Below are 20,261 nucleotides of genomic sequence, written 5' to 3' on the forward strand. Positions count from 1 at the left end.
ACTATGCAGAGCATGCCAAGCAAATAACTGAGGCCTTGGGGTAGACACACGTACTCCTAATGGCAGAATGGGCCCTCTGATGCAACCTAACTCTAGCCAGCAGATCTGTGGTGTAAGATTGTATTTCTGTTTTAAGGACAATCCAGCTTATTCTGGAGAGGACTGCATACCTCCTAAGGGATAAGGTTTATAGTTCGGGAGTTTCTGAGATCCATCATGGTAAATAGAACCAGTGTTGGCTTGAGTGGCTGGGAAAGTCTTTTACCAGCTTAGATATATATACCAGCCTACCTGGATAAAGAGAGCCTAGCATCAATCATACACACTCTCCCATTTGGATTGTTGCAGTGCAGGAGACTTCCTGTAAAAATTGTATGGAAACTTCAGTTAAATGAAAGTACAGCAGCTAGACTGATATCTGACAGAATGCAATCATATGATGTCAGTTGCCCTGTTTTCAGCATCATGCTGCCAATCACCATCTAATAGAAAGCAGTATAACATTTCTTTATTTGTTTCCACCCTTTCTTCCAATATGGGAGGTCACAAATGTATCTTGCTCCCAACTTTTAAATTATCTGATGTCAGGTTACCTCAAAAAGATCCGTATTCAGCTATCCAGACCCTATGATCATCATCCAAGGCTCTCCTCTAGATTCATCCACCAAATGAGGGAAGATGGGAAGCAGTAAGAGAAATAATTTCTTTAGTTTTGGCACTCAGTCTTTGACACGTTGCCTTCCCCAGAATGGCTCACTTGACACCTCCATTATGATATTTTCATCTTCAGATGTGGACTTTTGTTAATCTTCCCATGAGTTTTTAGAACCAATTTGACTGCTTTTAGATCTGAGTACTCATCTGTTTTTCTGATGGTGTTATTCTGCTTTTATGCACTGCAGCATTCTTGCCCTTCTCTCTTGCTCTTTATCTTGGCTTTATTATGTGCCGTTTTATCAATCTACAGCTGTCTATTTTTCTACTGGATTTATATCCTGCCTTTCTACCAGGGATGGAAGACAAGGCAGCTTTCTGACATAACTAAAAAGTCTTTTGATAAAACAGGTTAAATTACACATTTAAAAATATGGATTAAATTAATTATATAATTAAAGAACCAATTAAAACAATTTAAGACATCACAGTTATAATGATGAAATCCTTGATTAAAATATTAATTCTTTTCAAATATTAAAAAGTCCAGCATATTTTAAAACTTACAGGGAGTCAGTGGCTTTCAGTCCCACATTGTCTGTATTTAAAATATAAATATACTGTTCAGTGCCAAGAAAGCTCTGGTTATTGGATAGTTTGGAAGTATTATGAATAAATAAACTTTTGGTGGGATCTTTACTACCCTCAAGTTCAACCTGCTGTTCAATCAGTAGCATGTGAGCAAACCAGCATTTCTCTCCCAAGGCGATTGTGGAAGTAAAATGAGATCAGAATATGCTTTGGACTGACTGACAAAACAGAGCTAAGACAGAAATGTTCCATTAGGGCGACCTGAGTGTAGTGAAGGTGGCCAGTATAGTTAAATTAAGAATATGTGAGGTCCAATAGTGATGAACACATTAATAAATATGTTTCCATACCTTTAAATATATTTTAATGGCTTTTAACTCAATTGATAGTGTAATTATATTTTGACTTTTGTATGTGCAGTGATGTGTAGCGATGCAAACTTTTTCAATTTGTATAAGCCTACTTGCATTCCAAGGCAAGGGGAAAAGGCAGAAATAGATTGCTGCCATTATTATGAATGGTAATAATGTTATTATTATTATCCGGGGTAGCCATGTTGGCCATATAGCAAAGTACAATGAATATCCAAAATCTACAAAACAGTGGTACCTTTATTGGGACAACCAAAATGCATAAAATATATGCCACAAGCTTTCAAAGATCCACTGGAGTCTTCATTGGGCAAAAGTATTAAAAGTAATACAGGAGACAAAAATGACAATGTTAGTCATTGGCCTACATTTTGTCAAGATAATGGTGGTGGCGTTCTGAGTATGGAGGCAGGCCCATTCTTCCTTCTGGCCACATGGTAGGAAGTATTTTAAAGTTTAAGACACGTTTTGGATCTCATAGGGAGTACTTTTTTGTTTTGCTAATAGTGCTTAAATTTCCTGGGCTTTCAATATTATTCCAGTGATAGCTAGTAACCCAGTGATAGCTAGTAGCATACATCTCATTGTGGGGATGCATCCCTTCTGGTCTGAACTTCAGTATCTTTGATAATGCTTTTAAAGTTCAAGCAAAGCCCAGAATGGATCCACTGTACTACTCACACTGAAATCACTATGAATAAAAAACCTGGAACATCAACCTTGAAAAGATATGTGCATTTACACATGGAAGTCTGAAGAAAATCAACAGTTGCAGAATGCCTGTCATTACAGAAATACATCTAGTGACAAATTCTGAATGTTTAACAGTGGTGGGAGAGTTTGGAACAAAACCTTCGCCTTTAAAGATAGTTGGGGAAACCTTTATTATATGTGTTTTTACTGAATCAGTCTTTAGGGGTACCATTTATCAATATTTGCTGGCATGTCTGAATTAAGGCTTATAGTAATGTAACAACTGTTCTAGGAATCATTTATATTTAGGCTGCTATCCTTAGCCTAAATACTTGTCCCAAAAATCATTGAAATTCAGAACTTTGAAAAGTTGGGTTTTTGGACTCCAACTCCCAGGTTCCCCCAGCCAGCCTGGACAAAGCGATGTCTCTCCCATGGTCATGGTCCTGCTATAAAATGGTATGTGATATTAAGTTGAAATGCATGACATGGTAAAATTAAAAGCTCTTTCACTCATGCCCAACAGTAGCTGTTTGATTCAATATCATTGTTGTGCTATCAAAAGTGACACTTACTACCCCCAAAATAGTTACAGCACCTTGGATGGTTCATTTAAAGTTTGTACCAAAATCTGGAGCAGATTTGCTGCCCAGTTTACATGAAAGCCAGCAGCCATCGGACAAATAAACTGATCTAATGTAGGTTTCAGATGAGTTTCTATGGGACCAATACTGGGACATTTACAGCACCATGCTGAAGGGCTTTTTTATTTTCCCAATTATTTTATCTGGTGCATTACTTTTTCATTAATATAATTTGGTATCATAATGCTGTATCATTTATTTCTGTTCAGTTGTATGGTACAGTGGTACCCCGAGATACGAATGCGCCGCCTTACGAAATTTCCGGGTTACGAAAAAAATCCATTGAAAAAAACTGTTCCGGGTTACGAAGGTTATTTCGGGTTACGAAAAAATTTTTGGTGCTTTTCGGCGCTTTTTCGCACGAAATCGCGGCTTTCGCTATTAGCGCCTATGGCTTTTTCGGCTTACTAAGATTTTCGGGTTACGAACGCGGCGGCGAAACGAATTAAATTCGTAACCCGGGGTACCACTGTACTTTTAAGGATTTCATATTGCTGTCATCAGCCATAGAAAATAGGTTAGTGAGCAACATGAAAATATAGTAAAATAAATAAATTAGAATTACAGGCCTAAAAACACAGAGGGTAAGCCTCACTGAATGTGATGGGACTTACTTTTGGTTAAAACTGTATGGGATTGTTCACTAAAGAAATCATCATCATCATCAACAACAAGCAACAATCGTCATTAAAAAATGAATTCAGAATTGAAAGTGTTCTGTTTCATTGGTCTGTGTATAGTTTGTCTACATCTGTCAAAATACTTGTAAACCAATTAGTCTTTTGTTATTGTTTAGGTTTGGGGATACTTCCTTGCAAGAAAGTGTTAACCAGGATAGTTTGGAAATGCTAAAAGAGTACTACAGATTACTCACAGAAAAGATGCCTCCTGATTGTAAGTATTTAAAAAAATGTTTTCACATATTCTGTCTGTAAAGATATTTCCATTCATTAGTGAACAGAAGATTCTCAATGTAAATCTAATGGTTGGTCTGTTTATTTTGTATTAAATTGCAAATGCTTGCCCCAGCCATTCTCCCAAATCCTCTTCACTTGACCTAAAATTTCCCACTGATAATTCAGTGGGAATTGGCTCAAGGCTTAGATGAAATAATATTGAAATGATGTTTTCATAGATGTGCTGTTAGGCTAATTATGGAATTATCTCCTACAGTTTGTCCTCAAGTGTTGTGATTATACTAATTAACATGATTATAGTACTGAATGTCTCTGTTTCATCAGACTTGTCCTGGTGAGTCTTATTAGTGGCCTGGGCAATTTGTGTTCTGCTTCAAAGTCCTAATACCGCATTTCTAATATAGATGTTACCCAAAGGATTCTTGGGTCTTCTTCAAAGTTATTCATTCTTTTGTTGGGGATATTTTGCAAGAGAAAGTACACAATGCGCTTTTTTCATAACTTTGTCCTGCCTTTTTCCTTCATTTTATTTTGAGGTAATTTTGTTTCTTCTCAGAGCCTGGAAATAGTGGCCATGTTTCCTAAGAAGTTCTGGGGATGATAATCCAAATAGTGACTTTTCCATGCTCTGTTTCTTTTTAGAATTCTTCCAGGTGGGATGGTTTCCAAGAGTTCATTCTCAGGAGGGGCCAGACTAAGCTTGAGGTCATCTGATAATCAATATAACTCCCCTGTGCTTAGGACCTGACACAGCACAATCTTCAAGAGTCTTAATGGGGCCATTTACTCACTGTCACATATGCTTAGAGCATTCTTTTCTTGATTTGGTTCTTAAATACAATTTAATTGGGGGGGAGGGGACTTTTGTGTGAGAGGTATGTTGATGCTCTATAAGGAAAGTAACATCAGGACACTGAAACTATTTTACAACATAAAAATATCTCATCTCTTGTAATGTGTAAAATATTATTAGATCCTGAAATAACCCAGCATTTGAATATTAATCCACCAGTAATATTTTCAAAGCAGTTCTGAATAACCAGTTTTTCAGGGCCCAAAAACTGATTTATTTTCAATTGGCCTTTTAAGCTGGTGGAATGTGCAACTACCATACATCAGTATGCAAAGGCATCTCGTAGCACCTTTGAGACTATCTGAAAGAAAGAAGCTGGTAGCCTGAGTTTTCATAGACTTGACTCTACTTTCTTAGATGCATAAAAACTCAGGCTACCAGCTTCTTTCTTTCAGTTCGTCTTAAAGATGCTACGAGATCCTTTTGCATACTGATTTTTCCACACTAACATGGCTATGCCTTTGAATTCTAACATGTCAGGAATGTTGTTTTTTCAGACAGAAAACCACATCCACACAATTTGGAAATTATTTTATATTAGCAGTATAGAAGTTTACTTCATTTAGCTATTTTAAAACTTCTGCATAAAGAAAGCTAATTTAAAAACAAGATTATTCTGAATTGTTGGTTTTGGTTTGTTTAGATCTTTAACAACATAACATACTTTTAAATAGAAGGCATATATTTTATTTCTGCTCATTTATGTTGTACTGTTGGTTTTGTTCATTTTTTACCATACTTCTCTTGCTATTTTTATCTATGATTTTCAGTGTTGTTGCTTTTTCCTTTGCTTTGCTTTTACTAGTATTTGATGTAAATTCTATTCTGAATGTGTGTGTGGTTGTTGTTTTTTGTTTTGTTTTGTTTTTGCTATGTTTCTGTTTTTTAATATGTCTTGGAAGGTTCAGCTAGAGACCAACCAAGAAGTTGTTAAGCTAGAAAGATAAACAGAAATGATTTACACTGGGCCCTTGGTATTATCTGGGGTTTGGTTCCAGGACCTACTGTTGATAACAAAATCTGTGAAAGCTCAAGACCCATTAAATACAATGACATATACAATTATGTCCCTTATGTAAAATGCAAAATTAAGGTTTACTTTTTGGAACTATTTTTTTTGGAGGGGGGTGATTTTCGACATGTAGATGGTTGAATCCATGGGTAATGAATCCATGGATATGGAGGGCCAACTGTAATCCGTTTTGTCACTTGAAGTTGCCTGGTTTCATTTTAATATCCTTAGGACTAACATGGAGGATAAAGATCTTGAGGATTTTCCCCCAGTAACAGCCTCCTGAATACAGATAGTAAAGTCAGTCCCTGGGTATATTTGAATGGAACTCTTTTTCAGTTCTTGACTACAACAGTCAATATAGTATTAAAGAATTACAAAGTTTTCTATAATGTTCCTCCTCATGCTTGGATTGGTGACATAAGGTTCAAGGAGCCATACAAGCTTTCTACCAGAGCTTGGCCAAGTTAGTTTTTGGACAACACTAAGAATTTTCTGGCTAGATGGAGAAATCTGTTTGTGGTCCTGATAGTAACTGATAGGTACAAAACCTGTTTGTCACACACGAAGAATTAAATTATAGGTAGTGTAGCTTATGTATTGTAATAAACAAGTGTTTCTGTGTGAGTTATTAAAAAGAACAATGTTGTTCTTTTCTATAGTTATGTGTGCGCGCACACACACAATCTCTCTGTCTTTCATTTCTCATTGGTGCTTTGGTTTTTGTGCAGTAATGCAAAGCACAGCAAGCAGATGAGGTAATAGATAAATGGAAGAGGTCATGGAGTGTTTCCTGTTTCCATTTAAATTATACTTACTGGGGATGTTATGTACTTCAGAAGAAAGCTCATAGGTAACAGTGCCTGCATTATTAAGCCCAAACCCATTTGGTCAATCATTAAATGATAGTATTGCTATATTTGATGAAAATCCTCATGCATTCGAAATGATGCTTTTAGCTGCTGCAGCTTTTCTTTAGTGAGGAAATCTCCAATTCAGCATAACATTTCTTACTAACTGCTTCCTTCTCCTTTTCAGGCCTACCGCATTTTCAGGAACAGAATGACCTAAAGCGATTACTAGAAAATCTCCAACAAAATATTCAGGCTAAAAAGAGAAAGAATGTAGAAATCATGTGGCTGGCTGCAACGGTAAAAAGGCTTATTTGAAAGAAATGCCTCTCATTTTGTTCTGTTTTGTTAACATTAATGTTGGGCATTAAATATTTGATGCCAGTAACTACCTACATCTAGGATTTTCTGGACTAGCCTCACCTTAGTTCCCTTATTCTGCAAGTACCCACATTTACAGAATCCCAAGAGCTTCATTTAAGCTACATTTACATTTTTCCATCCATTTTATTCAAAGGTTCTTCACTGTTCTTCACAAGCCACTATTCTGATTTCTTCATTTATATTCCTCAGAGTTTAGGAGAGTTACTGTTTCAAATTTCAGCTCTCAGAATCTGGTATTAGTGGCCAGAATCTGGGATTTTGATAGTTAGTGGTCTGAATCTTAATGATAAGTCTCAACAAGAATAGATATACAGTTGGCCCTCCACATCTGTGGCTTTCACTTTTGTGGCAGTGATTATTCACAGATTATTTGCTGCTGCCTCCACTGCTGCCCTATGCCATTTTTGATAGGGACTGCAAGCCTCATGAAACTGACAGACTGTGAAGGAGGCTGGTAAGCCCCTCTTAAAAATTGCATAGAGCAGCTGTGGAGGTGACAGCAAGCCCTGCCAGCCCCCCCACTTCTGCCTTGCAAAAGAACATCACCATCTCAAAGGCACCTGCAGTGGACTGAATCCACAAATTATATTTTTGATGTGTGTTAAACATGGGTTTGCTTTTTTTTGGGGGGTGGGTGGAGTTATTCATGGTTTCACCACTTTCACAAAGATCCTGCTCTCCTAACCCCAGTGAATGTGGAGGGCTGGATGTATTAAATTGATTATTGAATGGTAATTCAACAGACAAGAAAATCTCATTGATTCACTGAGTCTACTCTACTGTGGACAAATAATAGAATTCAGTTCTGCATCTCAAAAAGTAACTTTTCTGAGCATTTCTAATTCTTGATGTGGCCAGGGCCAGTATACAAGGCTTGACCAATATTAGGAACCCCTTTAGAATAGATTGCTGTATGTAATGAACATCCTACACTTTATTGAAAATATTATTTATTTATTTATATAGCACTGTAGATTTGCACAGCGCTGTACATAAAAACAATAAATATAAAAGAGTAAACCTGCTTATGGCGTACATATTTTGCTATTTTGTGAAATTTATGGGCTTTGCATACTTGCATAGAGGGAACAGAGTTTCCTTTTAATTTACTCTCCAGTAATGATGTCTATTACCAGAAAGAAGATTTGGGCTAAAGATTGGGAAGACTTTCCAGACAGTACAAGTTATTTGACAGTAGAACAGGTGACTTTGGGAAGTGGTGCACTGTCCTCCATTGTAAGTTGTGTTGCAGAGGAGCTTGTTATGGATGCAGAGTTCCCACAGACACAAGGATGATGTGACCCTTTTGGTGCCTTCCCACACTAAAATTCTGATTAAGAAAAGTTTTCTCAGATGACAGTATAGATACATTTCCTATGGATGCAGAGCTATGTTGATCATATCTTTCCTGTGGCTCTAATGCATCTCTTACACAGTATTAAATTTGAGTCTGAGAAATAAAAACTAAATTCTATAATTTGGAAAAGGAAGATTTAGTCCTCATGGTATTTGAAACTGTAAAAGCATTGCTTCTTGAAGAATTAGGAATAAGAGTAGACTTTGTTGCAGGCTCCCTGTATATTGAACAGTTCTCTGTCTCTTGTGTGTACTGTCTACATTTATGCATCTCCTCCCCATCGCATTTAGTGCTTAACAAATTCTTAAAATTCCAATAGATCCACCAATGAAATAGAAATTGTATTCTCAGAATGATGTGTACATAATTTATTCTCAGCACACAGTTTCAGAGTTTCATTTTCTTTGGTAAATCATTTTGAGTTTTGGCTCAAGAAGAGCTGTAGCTCAGGAAATACCATTTAAAGAAGCTAGGTAAGGAGTTTTTGTAAGGCAGGAATTCAAAATATGACTAACAGCTTAGACTAGATCATAATGGAATTATGGCCTCCCATACTGCCTTGCCCAGCATTCCTCACCAATGGCTATACTGGCTGAATTTTCTGGGACTTGCAATTCAACATGCACCAGCTGCACAGTCCCTAACCCTACCATGGATTGGCAGCGTAGTAATGGCGGCGTCCCATGTACACAGGCGGCACCATTGCTACGTAAGTGCCGTGCAGCATCCGCACAGCACCGCTTGTCGCTTACGTCACAAATGCGCTGTAAAAAGAACCTGCAGCTTCCCTCCAGAAGAAAATAGGCTGCCGGCAGGCTTTGGGGCGGTCTGTACCGTACCTAAGTTTTAGTTGTGTTATATATTACTATGTACGAATGAACATGAGTTTTTAACAGTGAACACCATATGGTCTCTTCATTCTGCTTTATAAATTCATATTTAAGGACAACCAAACTTTTAATTATTCAGCATGATTCTGCTTTTGTTTTCATAAAATCTGACAAGCCTTTGGCACAGTGGAAGACATAATTGCTTGGTTGGTTGTTTTCATGAATTTGAAACCATCGACACATACAATTATACATTTATGCAATTAACATTCTTTAATTGGGTAATTAAGGATGTAGTTTTTTTTTCTGATAAAGGATCCACAAATCACCTATGTGTAAGTTAATTACTTTTCTGTTCTCAGTAATTTAAATTGTGATAGCATCACATTGCAGTACCCAATATACACAAAAATATTCCTTTGTCTATTGCATAAAATTGTATGTACCTCTGAAAATCTGAAAATTGATTTTGATCTTGAGTTTATAACTAGGTCTGTTAGAAATTATGATTGCCTACCAAGGTCACTGATTGGCCATAAAAAACAGCAGCTGGCCTTGGACAAATTCCACTCTCTTTATCTCAGAGGAAGCCAATGGCAAGCCCCCTCTGAACAAATCCTGTAATAGATTCAAGTTAGGATTAATGAAAGTTGGAAACTACTTGAAGGCACATATCAACAACAAACCAGGAAAGTTTGATATGCTATAGTGAATGTATAACTTCCCAAATAATTTGTGCATTAAGCAGGTTTATATTTGCTGTTCTTGTTAACTGTTCCCAAGTCTATCCCAACTTATGGCAACCCTGCAGACGAGACATCTCCAATATTCCCTGTCCTCAAATGCTGCTTGGATCCGACTGGCTTAGGCCCGTGGCCTGTCTGATCAAGTCTAACCATCCATGTGGTCTTCCTTTCTTTCTACTGCCCTTTATCTTTCCTAGCATTATTGTCTCTTCCAGTGATTCATGCCTTCTCATGATGTCACCAAAGTACAGCAGCCTCAATCTGGTCATCTTGGCTTCCAGTGAGAGTTCAGAATTGATTTGTTCTAGAACCCATTTGTTTGTCTTCTTGGTTGTCCACAGTATCCTCAGCACTCTTCTCCAGCTCCATATCTCAAATGAGTTGATTTTCTTTCTGTCAGCTTTCTTCACTGTCCACCTCTCACATCCATACATGGTGATGGGAAATACAGTGACTTGGACTATCCTCACTTTAGTGTTCTGAATTATATATTGGAATTTTAGGATCTTACCTAGTTCTTTCCTAGCTGCCCTTACCAGTCTTAGTCCTATATTTACTGGGGCAAAATCCCCAAACCCGACTCTTCAAGTAAAAATTTCCAACCTAAAAAGGATAAATTATTTATTTTATTAATGTATGCAAAGTATTTGTTTATAACTCTCAGCCCACCAGAGATCGTCAGGCAATGCTCATTGGGTAAAATGATTCTTTAACTATAGTGGACCCTTGTTATACTCTGGGGTTTGGTTCCAAGATCCCCCGTGGATAACAAAATCTGGATGCTCAAGTCCCATTAAATATAATGACATAGCAAAATGGTGTCCCTTATAAAAAAATGAAAAATCAGGGTTTGATATTTGAAATTTATACTTTTTTGAACATTTTCAAACCGTAGATGCTTGAATCCGTGTATAAAAAAATCCATGTATAAGAAGGGCCCACTGTACATATTAAAACAAATTTTAAAAACCACTATTTGAGAAGTGATTAAAGCAATCCCAATATCCAAGTCTAAAACTGTTTAACCAAATACCACATAGAACAATGCAGGCATGACTGTCTACTGGAACCTCAAGGGGATGGAAGCACCCCGATTTCCTTTGTGGTGGAATTCCACAACCAGGAATCAATTAAGATTATGAAATGTAAATTTTATTTTTTCTGAAATCTGTATAGCTGTATATTTTCCTTTGTGTAATCATTATATAAGGATTCAGATGAGAGTGGGTGGGGGGTGGGGGGAAGCATGCAGGGAATAAGCTACATTGAACTATTCATATTTAAGGATATTTCTAAGCAAATGGATGTGGAAAGTAATTTGTTTTCCCCCTGCAAAAAGGCAAAATTAATAAAAACCTGTCTGCGAGAGTTCCCCCTCCCACTTAAAGTTCTGCAGACCCTGCAGGGAGAAGTTAAAGGCCACACCTGCATCCAACATGTGAGACATAGTGACAAGAGCTGTTGATTTCCTAACATTTTCAAAATTAATTCAATACTTCATGGATAAATGGTTCTATAAATTATGCCTGACTGTTATTTTTTTTTTCCCCTTTTTATTCCATGACTCAATATGTGCAACTTGGGAAAGTATGAGGATGTTTTCCCAGGTTGTCTAGCAACACAGGAAAAAACACTGTGCAAAACACTTTCAAAAAGGAAGTGCACACACATTTAGAAGCAAGAGGGGAGAAGGGTAATAAGGTCACCAAATTTGGGCTGGGGGTGTTATGTATCATCTCTTACACTTTCTTGCATTTTATGTGCTTAATGTTACAAAGTGACTTTCATTCTCCAAAGTGGGCTAGTACTGAATTTCTTTCCATTTTCCCCAAATGATCCATTTTTGTGGGGTTTTTCATGACATCAGTATTTCCACACATTATTAAATCTTGGATTTTGTAGCCATTCAAAGATCAATCCCCTGCCTGATTAAGCAGAGCTTAGAAGTTCTGTTTTAAAATTAAAACAGCCAGAATAATCCCACCAATGTGGCCTGCAGTCAGGAATTCTGGAAGTTGATTTTTCCCACTGTGTCAGGGACTAGCACAATATTTGTGCCCATTGGCCACAACTGTTTATTTATTTCCTGAAAACTAGCCTAAAATGGTTTGTGAAGCAGCACCAGATCACAGACCGCTCATTTGAGTAGCACTAAATTATGAGGACTTTGCAGAGAGTAAACTCTAATATTCTCCTTGCAGAGAATAAACTCCAATTCCTATGGCTTGCCTCCTATCTTGCAGGCCAGTTCTATAATCAAGTGAATGGTGTCAGCACAACTTGTGCTATAGTTCAGGCTGGAGCAGAAACATTTAGTACTTGGGACTCTTTCATACAGTGCAATTATAGTACTTGGATTCCAGTTTAATTGCCATAGTTGTATCCTGTGGAATCAGGATATTTTGTTGAGAGGACTCTAAAAGTCTCTAGCAGAGAATTATAAATATGTTATGAAACTATAAATCCCAAGTTTTCATAGAATGGTGTCTTGGCATTTCAAGTAATATCATAGTGCTACAATTGTATAGTGCGGGGAAAAATTGTAGGCAAAAATGGTACCGTGTCTCCCACAAACTGTCAGTGGGTAGAGAGAAGACAAACAAATCACAGCCCATAGCATATTTATTTATTTAGCATATTTATACCCCAGTCTTCCACTACAAAGGCTCTCCTTTCTGCTGATGCCAGTGTAAGCTTATGTAACAAAAAGGTGTAGTAAGGCAGAGTGAGTCCAATGTATTTTACTGATGGAGACAAAGAAGTCCCCTTCCATTCCATCTTCAGAAACCAACTGGATTGACAGTGGATACTGGTACTGAGACAGGGAGGAGGCTAACTTAAAAAGCACAAAGCAGGCTGCCTACGGCTGCATCTACACTGCAGAATTAATACTTCAACTGCCATGTCTCAGTACTATAGCATTCTGGAATTTGTTGTTTTGTGACCTGTTTAGCCTTTTCTGTCAGAAAGCTCTGGTACCACAGCAAACTACAAATTCCAGGATTCCATAGGATGGAGTCATGATGTTATAAATAAATCTCAAATTAATAATAAAAACCACGGAAACCCTAGGAACCTGGGGCCTCCTCTCACAAAGCCACAGGTCCCTCGACAAAACTAGGAATTTGGCAGAGGACCCAGAAGGTTGAAAAATTCCAAAGTTTATTCTTAAAACCAGCAAAGAACAACAATGTCCTCAGTGGATTTCAAATTTCCAAAGACTGAGGCCCAGAACAAGAAAAGATGGCCTAATTTTATAGTCAATTACACAAAGAAACTCTCCATCACATCTCATTGGCTAATTACAGTTTAAACATACAGAATTCTTACAATCAAGACAGAGATACATGCATACATTAAAAACTGCAATTTCACTCTTCACCCCTCCTTCAGGAATTCAGAAGCTTTCAGTAACCTTCCTTTTGAACATCAACAATGTCTCCTTATCTTGAATTGTGTATGTTATGTCTTTCTCTGCTGGTGCCAGCTTATTACAGGCCAAAATGCCCTCTCTATTACTTTGCTCTAGTTTTTCTAGCTTCCAAGCCTCAATTTAAAAACTATCTCTCTAGCTAACAAAGGTGACTCCATTTTTCTATAGCTTTTTATTATAACAGGAAAATTCTGCCACTATAATGACAGAACTCTATGGACTCTTATCACATGGGAAGCAAGTGTCATGAAAATGTGATTAAAACGTGGTAATAGCACAATTGGGGAGAAGATTATCACACCCCGTGTGCTATTACCCAAAGACATGTCTATTACAGTTTACACACAGGACACAAATGGGAGAAGCATGCAGGAGTGTGATAATCTTCCCCCAGATCATGCTATTAGCACATTTTAATCACATTTTCATGACACTTGCCTCTGATGTGATAGGATCCACAGTTAAATCAGTATAAAACTACATTAATTCTGCAGCGTAGCAGCAGCCTAACACACTACTTTCTCCTCCAACACAGCCTTTTCCTTTCTGCCTCTTCACTCTGCCTAGCCCTGTCATAAGGACAGGCTGAAGGCAGCTTTGAGAGGAAAGTGAAGCACATATTCCCCGTGACAAGTTGAATGCAAAATTGCTAACTTTATTCTGGCCTGTGACCAAAATAAATCAAAATAAATAATTCATTCAAATATTATTGATAATTCAATAATACAAAGGAAAATCAAAGAAACTACCAACATACAACTAATTGCAACACACATACACAATAAGAACTAGACACAAAAAAGGAAACAGAAATAAACGTAAAGAAAAAGAAACAAATAAACTAACAATCTTGACCAAATGAGAATACCTAACATGCCATCACCCAAAAAAACCATCCCGTCCCATATCTTACCCCAGTGAATTTCAGCACTTTCCATTACTTCTCCATAATTGTTAGCAAACTTTCCTATTCTTTGTGGGGGGGGGGGTCATATTTAAGCATCAAATCCAATAATTGTTCTTAACTCCTGGTCTTTTTTTTTTTTTTTTAAAGATAATCTAGAAAGGATTGCCAAATTCTCACATACACTCGAGTCAAATTTTCTTTTATCAGATTAGTCAATTTAGATGATGTAGCAAGATCTATTAGTTTTTCTACCCACTCTTCAACTTTTGGAATTTCCTTCTGCTTCCAGTATTTCACGTATAATAATGTTGCAGCTGTAATCATATAACGAATTAATGTCCTTTTCTCTCTTACTGATTTTTTCTCCATAGTCAAATCATATTTAAAAGAAACAGTTCAGATCTAGATATTATGTCTGTTTCCAAAATCATATATATCCTCCCTATTTTTTAAAACCAATATTGTTTTGTCCTTCTGCAAGGCCACCATTGGTGATAAAAAAGATCTAATAAATTTATTGCATTTCAATCATTTGTTATTTGCATTTTTATATATTTTGATGAACTTATGCAGGTAAGGTACCATCATGATCTTAAAGTAATTTTCTTTGAAGTCATAACAACAGGTTAATTTAATAAATCCTGGCTTGCTTAAGCTTTAATTAGTAAGAACAAGCCAGAATAAATTCTGGATTGTTCTCACTAAACTAAGATTTCCCACATTTCAGTATTGCAGGGAATTGTGATTTAACAGTAAAAGCAAAACCTTTTAATGTCCTTGTAGTAATAAAGGAGAAGGAGAAAGGGGTAATGCACATTTAAGGTCCATGTGGAGTCATTCACCATGTCTGCACTGGACTCGAGGATTTCAGCTTCAGTATATGCTGTCTGAATACAAGGGCTTTCTGTAATTTTATGTCCCTTTCAGTGGGCAGCTAAGCTGAAGATGCAAAGGATTTAAGCGATACTGTTGGTAGCACAAATCTGAAAATTCAGAGGGCTGGCTTCTCATTTTATCTAATAGTCTAAAAAGTGCTCCTCCTCTTACCCATTTCTTATAGCAATGGTCATATATTAAGTATGCGCATTCAACAGTATGGAAATACAGCTATCCCTCCATATCCACGGATTCTTTATCCACAGATTCAACAATCCATAGTTTATAAATATTTTTAAATATATAAATTTGAAAAAGCAAGCCTTGATTTCACCATTTTATACTGTATAAAGGACACCATTTTACTATGCCATTGTATTTAATGGGACTTGACCATCCATGGATTTTTGTATACACAGAGGATCCTGGAACCAAACCCCAATGGATACCAAGGGCCACTGTATTGGGTAAAATTAAGACAGCCAGTTTATTTTTCAACTATTGAGGACATTTGCAGTCACATAACTGATGAAATCCTGTGAAATTGGTTTGTTTGTACATTGGAAACATTTCAGTGCATTCCATAGTGCTGGATTTGGAGCTGTTCCAAGCAACGCAAATGTTGCTGGAAGTTGTGGTATTTGTAGCTATAGTTCTTACCTTTGTTTTCAGTAGCCAGATGATATTTCTGTTATCCTAGGTTATTTATTGGTGATTGGCAGCATCAACAGCAACATTTTATTTCTACCCAGAGGGTGGTTTCTTTTTTAAAAATTCCCAGATATGTCATAATTCATACTAGGTTCTTGGCTGCTCCTCTTCCTTGCTGCTACAAGGAGGTGACTGGTAGCAGAGACATTATCCTGCTGTCTAATATATAGACATTGTCATTCCTCTGCTCTTGCAAACTGCACTGGGAGAAGAGGCAACCACTGTTGCCTTTCTTCTCCTTCTCCCCCTCCATGATAATTCCATAGCCATAGTAATAGCACCCCAGAGTTTGCTGGATTGCACTGGCTGTGAAAGGACAGAGAGGAAGCAACAGCCTGCAATACCAGCAAGAAATGAGGAGCTCTATTATGGGAGCTCTTTGCTTCTTTACATCAGCCTGGCGATAAAAATTGGCTTACTAAAACTATGTTGGCAGCAACTACCATTGTGCAATTGATATTTTCAAAAGATTTAGTTCTACTGGCTTTCTACAGCCCTCCAGCCCAAAAATCATTGTTCACTGGAGAATGGTTGTCCACAGGCTGGGTGACAGATTTCACAGGCTAAGTGACTGCTGCTTAGATAGAGACATTTTTCATGCCTTTTTATCCCTTTTTAATAGTAAAATCCAAAGTACATTTTATAACACTTTCCCCCTGTGTGTTGCATCTTCCTTATCCCTTTTCTGTTCTATTGCCAGAACCTTTATTCTTCAACATCTGTTCCGTCCAATTGTAGTCCCTTTGAAGTTTTATGTTTTAATTTAGTAACCTTAATCAGGAACCCTTTAATGATGCTGATTTGAACCTAAGTTTAAAACAGAAGCATAAACTTCAAAGGATATAAAACATAAGTGATGGTTAATGCAAGAGGTAGGCAAAAATGTAGCTACGTTACTATTGCTGTTGGTAGGGACATCTCATATGGCATGAATTACAATATAAAATTTAAAAGTGTTGGTAGGGAACAGAGTTTAACTGTCTTGAACAGCTTCTCTTCTCTAGGTTGCTTGAAATCTGTTGTCTTTTGATTCTCATAAACCTCCTGCTTGGAAGAATAATTCTGTATTTCATTTGCGAGATTCAGACATTTGCAAAACCATTATGGTCACCATAACATAAGAACCATTGCTTGAGTACACCAAAGGCCTTGGCAGTCCAGCATTTTCCTCCTTTCCCCAAAATAGCCAAGAGGATGCCTCTCTTGAGGAAACCCTATAGGCAGGACTTGAGGGCCATAGACCTCACACATTTCCCAATAACTTTTGTGGAAAATCATGTTCCCTCTGAACATTAAGGAAGGATACTGGCACTATAATTAGCAGCCATATTCTTTCATCCATGAATGCAATTACCTTTTAAAGTCACCTAAGCATTTAAAGGCATGTGATGGCAGCAACTGTGTGAGGGAGTACTTCATTTTGTCTTTCCTAAATCTTCCACAAATCAGCTTCATGAAACCAAGAAGCTACAGGGGTCCACAGAAATGGACAAAACATCACACTTGGTGACACCTCATAGGACACAGGTTAAAATACTGATTTGCATCTCCCAGCCTTATATGTTCTGGTACTTTCAAGCTATTCTTCCAGACCTCACCTGCAATAAGAGATACATCATGACTCCTGATGCCTGTGACAGCTTGGGAGTCACACCTGTTTTCATACTTCCCTTTGAAAAAAACAAAGCCCTCGTGGGCCAGAAACAAGCCCAAGATGAACAAAATGCCCTAAAATGGCAAATTACCTCCCCTAGAGGCTTCGGGGGGGGGGGGGGGGGGGGGGTATGATTTAGAATTTTGGAGCCAGGAGGGTTGATGGCAAATATAGTCTTCTGGGGCCCAGAACTGGGGATGAGGCTCCAACCTCTAGAAGTGCCCACCCCTTATTTAGGGTAATTTGAAGCACGTGAGTTTGGAAAGACAAAATTCATTGATAGTTATTACGGTTGGATTGGTTTTTATGCACTGAAACTGATGAATGTTGCAGCATTTTAATTCCTGGAGATGCCATTCTGTATGCTTATTCATTAAAAAAAAAGTAATGATGTCAACTTCTTAATCACATAATCATTATTGGTCTAGATGGATCTACTTTTATTTGGAAGTTATACTTCAAAAACATGAATAAAACTGCAAATAGTAAAGTTGAGAAGCAAAATACATGTTTTATGAGGCTACTGCTGCTCAATATGGATGAAGGGAGGTGATCAGGAGATCAAACATCCTGGAGTATTGTGCTCAGCATAACAGACCTCAGTATGTCAGAATAACATTTTTATTCTCGGCTCTAAAATTGACAATAATTGTGCTAGGCAGGAACAGCAAAATATATTGTTTAATAAATTGGTTTCACTTGAGTAAGTACTTTGGATAAAATAATGCTTCATCCATTTTGAAAGCAATTTCTAGACTTGAAGAAATTCCTTCCTGTAGTCTGGAACAGTCACCATTGCACTGTCTTTCCACAATGGTGGGACTGTGTGCTCCCATGAGGCAAGAGACTATGATACTTAGTAGGGTGATTTTAAAAAAAACACTGAAAATACTCAGGAACAAAATGTACAATTGTGACATTCTCTAATGTGTAAACTGAATAATAATACTTCTCATTTAAGGATGGCAATTACTCACTTGGTTTCACCGTGCATTATAGATTTGTCGCAAGCTAAATGGAATCCGGTTCACCTGCTGTAAAAGTGCCAAAGATAGGACATCAATGTCAGTGACACTGGAACAGTGTTCAATTTTAAGAGATGAACATCAACTGCACAAAGACTTCTTTATCCGAGCTCTGGACTGTATGAGAAGGTATGTTCTTAACTTCTTTTTTGGTTTTCCCATTATTCAGATTGGAATATATGTATAACATATTTCAGACAAAATGCTCTGACTAAGGAAGCAGTTGAGTTTTGTCATGAGGAGGGCACTAGTAAATTAGCCTTCCATTATTAATAGAATCCCAGGTTCATATCTCAAGCTTTTCATGTAGCCCTTTGCCCTAAATATGCTGGATTCTCATTGAAATCTCTTTAAAACTGGTAAAAACCACTTAATTTTTAAAAACCTAATTTGTTTCACATGGTAGCTTCTCTTAGTTTCTTTAATGAAATATAAATAATATATACCAAACAGCTGAGACAAATGTTAACAGACATTTTTATTTACTACTTACCAGGTTTTTAAATAAATAAATAAATAACTTTGTACTTGTTTAATTATGCAAAGATTAAGATGGAATTAATCAAGAATGTGTACTTAGGAGATGCAATATGTTTTTAATTATCTGCATTAAAATTAAATGAAAGCAAACCTGACCTCTATAATTTATTATTTCCTTTGTTCAAAGAATCTGGTTTTACATATACTGTTAAGTAAGGCAAGTGCTGAAAAGGACTTGAGGCTGAAAAATAAAAATTATGTATAATCGTTGGCTTACCATTTCTATAATTCCACACATTGTCATCATTTATAATGCATCTCTGCAGAGATAGCTAGTATTGTGTTCTGCAGCCCACTAAAAAACAGGAATGTCCAATAGTGTTTTCAGTCACTATATTAAAACAAAGATTTGTTTAGTTTTTGTTTGTTTGTTTATTGTAGAAGTTCATAACAATTGCTACTCCTAAATTCTTTGTAACATCATTTAAATAACTGAAGTCATTGAGAGGTTAAGTACCTGGCTTTTATAGCTCACAATATGCCCTTGAAAAATAGGTATAAACTGTCTGTTTTAACAATAAGGTGAAAGCTAAAGTGGTAAATCAGCAGGACAGTGTATCTTGCTTCAAAATTACTAGGGTTGTTTCATGCTACATTTACACTTACATACATTTCATATATATCATGATCACCCATGAATCCTATGAGCTCTACAGCTTTTCAATCATGATGAATAGTGTGTATATCAGATTTCACACTTGAATGTGCTTCTACTAATTATCAATTTATTTTCTATATTTAATTGTAATTTCTATTCATGCTCCTGCTGCTTTGGCTTTCAGAATAAGCTTGCAGTCTTCTTCACAAATCTAATATAGCTAACCTTCGTTGTTGAATAAAAAGCATTCTACCTTTCATACCTTTCACATTTTATAATCTCTAAGTCAGCATAGTTCTAGATAATAAACCTATCCATAAAATGTGTTTGTGGAGGAACTCAGAGCATAAGAATGTAAATATTAGTTTCTTGCATCAGACACATAGCTGAGCTAACTCTTAATAGGCTCAACTTTGGAAATCCATAAATAAAGGATGATAGCCATCAACAGAAATACAACTTCTTAATTCTGACTTCTGAAGACTAAGCCAAACACCTCCAGGGGACTCATAAGTAGTCATGGTGAGAATAGACATAAACAGTTGACCATATGTTAGTAGCATATGGATTGTGTCCCCTTTCTGTTTTCTTACTATAATATACCTTCTACTATG

At 36.9% G+C, this 20,261-nt stretch overlaps 1 protein-coding gene across 7 annotated transcripts in view; it reads left to right on the forward strand.

Moving 5' to 3' along the window:
* INPP4B (inositol polyphosphate-4-phosphatase type II B) overlaps positions 1-20,261 on the forward strand; it is a 345,664-nt gene that overhangs the window by 301,356 nt on the left and 24,047 nt on the right. For all 7 annotated transcript variants that reach the window (XM_042470361.1, XM_042470360.1, XM_042470357.1 and 4 more), the window contains 3 exons: positions 3,750-3,847; positions 6,774-6,886; positions 18,484-18,638. In XM_042470361.1, coding sequence (XP_042326295.1) covers positions 3,750-3,847; positions 6,774-6,886; positions 18,484-18,638 — 366 coding nt within the window. The remainder of the gene's footprint in view (positions 1-3,749; positions 3,848-6,773; positions 6,887-18,483; positions 18,639-20,261) is intronic.

Source organism: Sceloporus undulatus, chromosome 5 (genome assembly GCF_019175285.1).
Source record: "Sceloporus undulatus isolate JIND9_A2432 ecotype Alabama chromosome 5, SceUnd_v1.1, whole genome shotgun sequence".
NCBI classification, from domain to species: Eukaryota; Metazoa; Chordata; class Lepidosauria; order Squamata; family Phrynosomatidae; genus Sceloporus; species Sceloporus undulatus.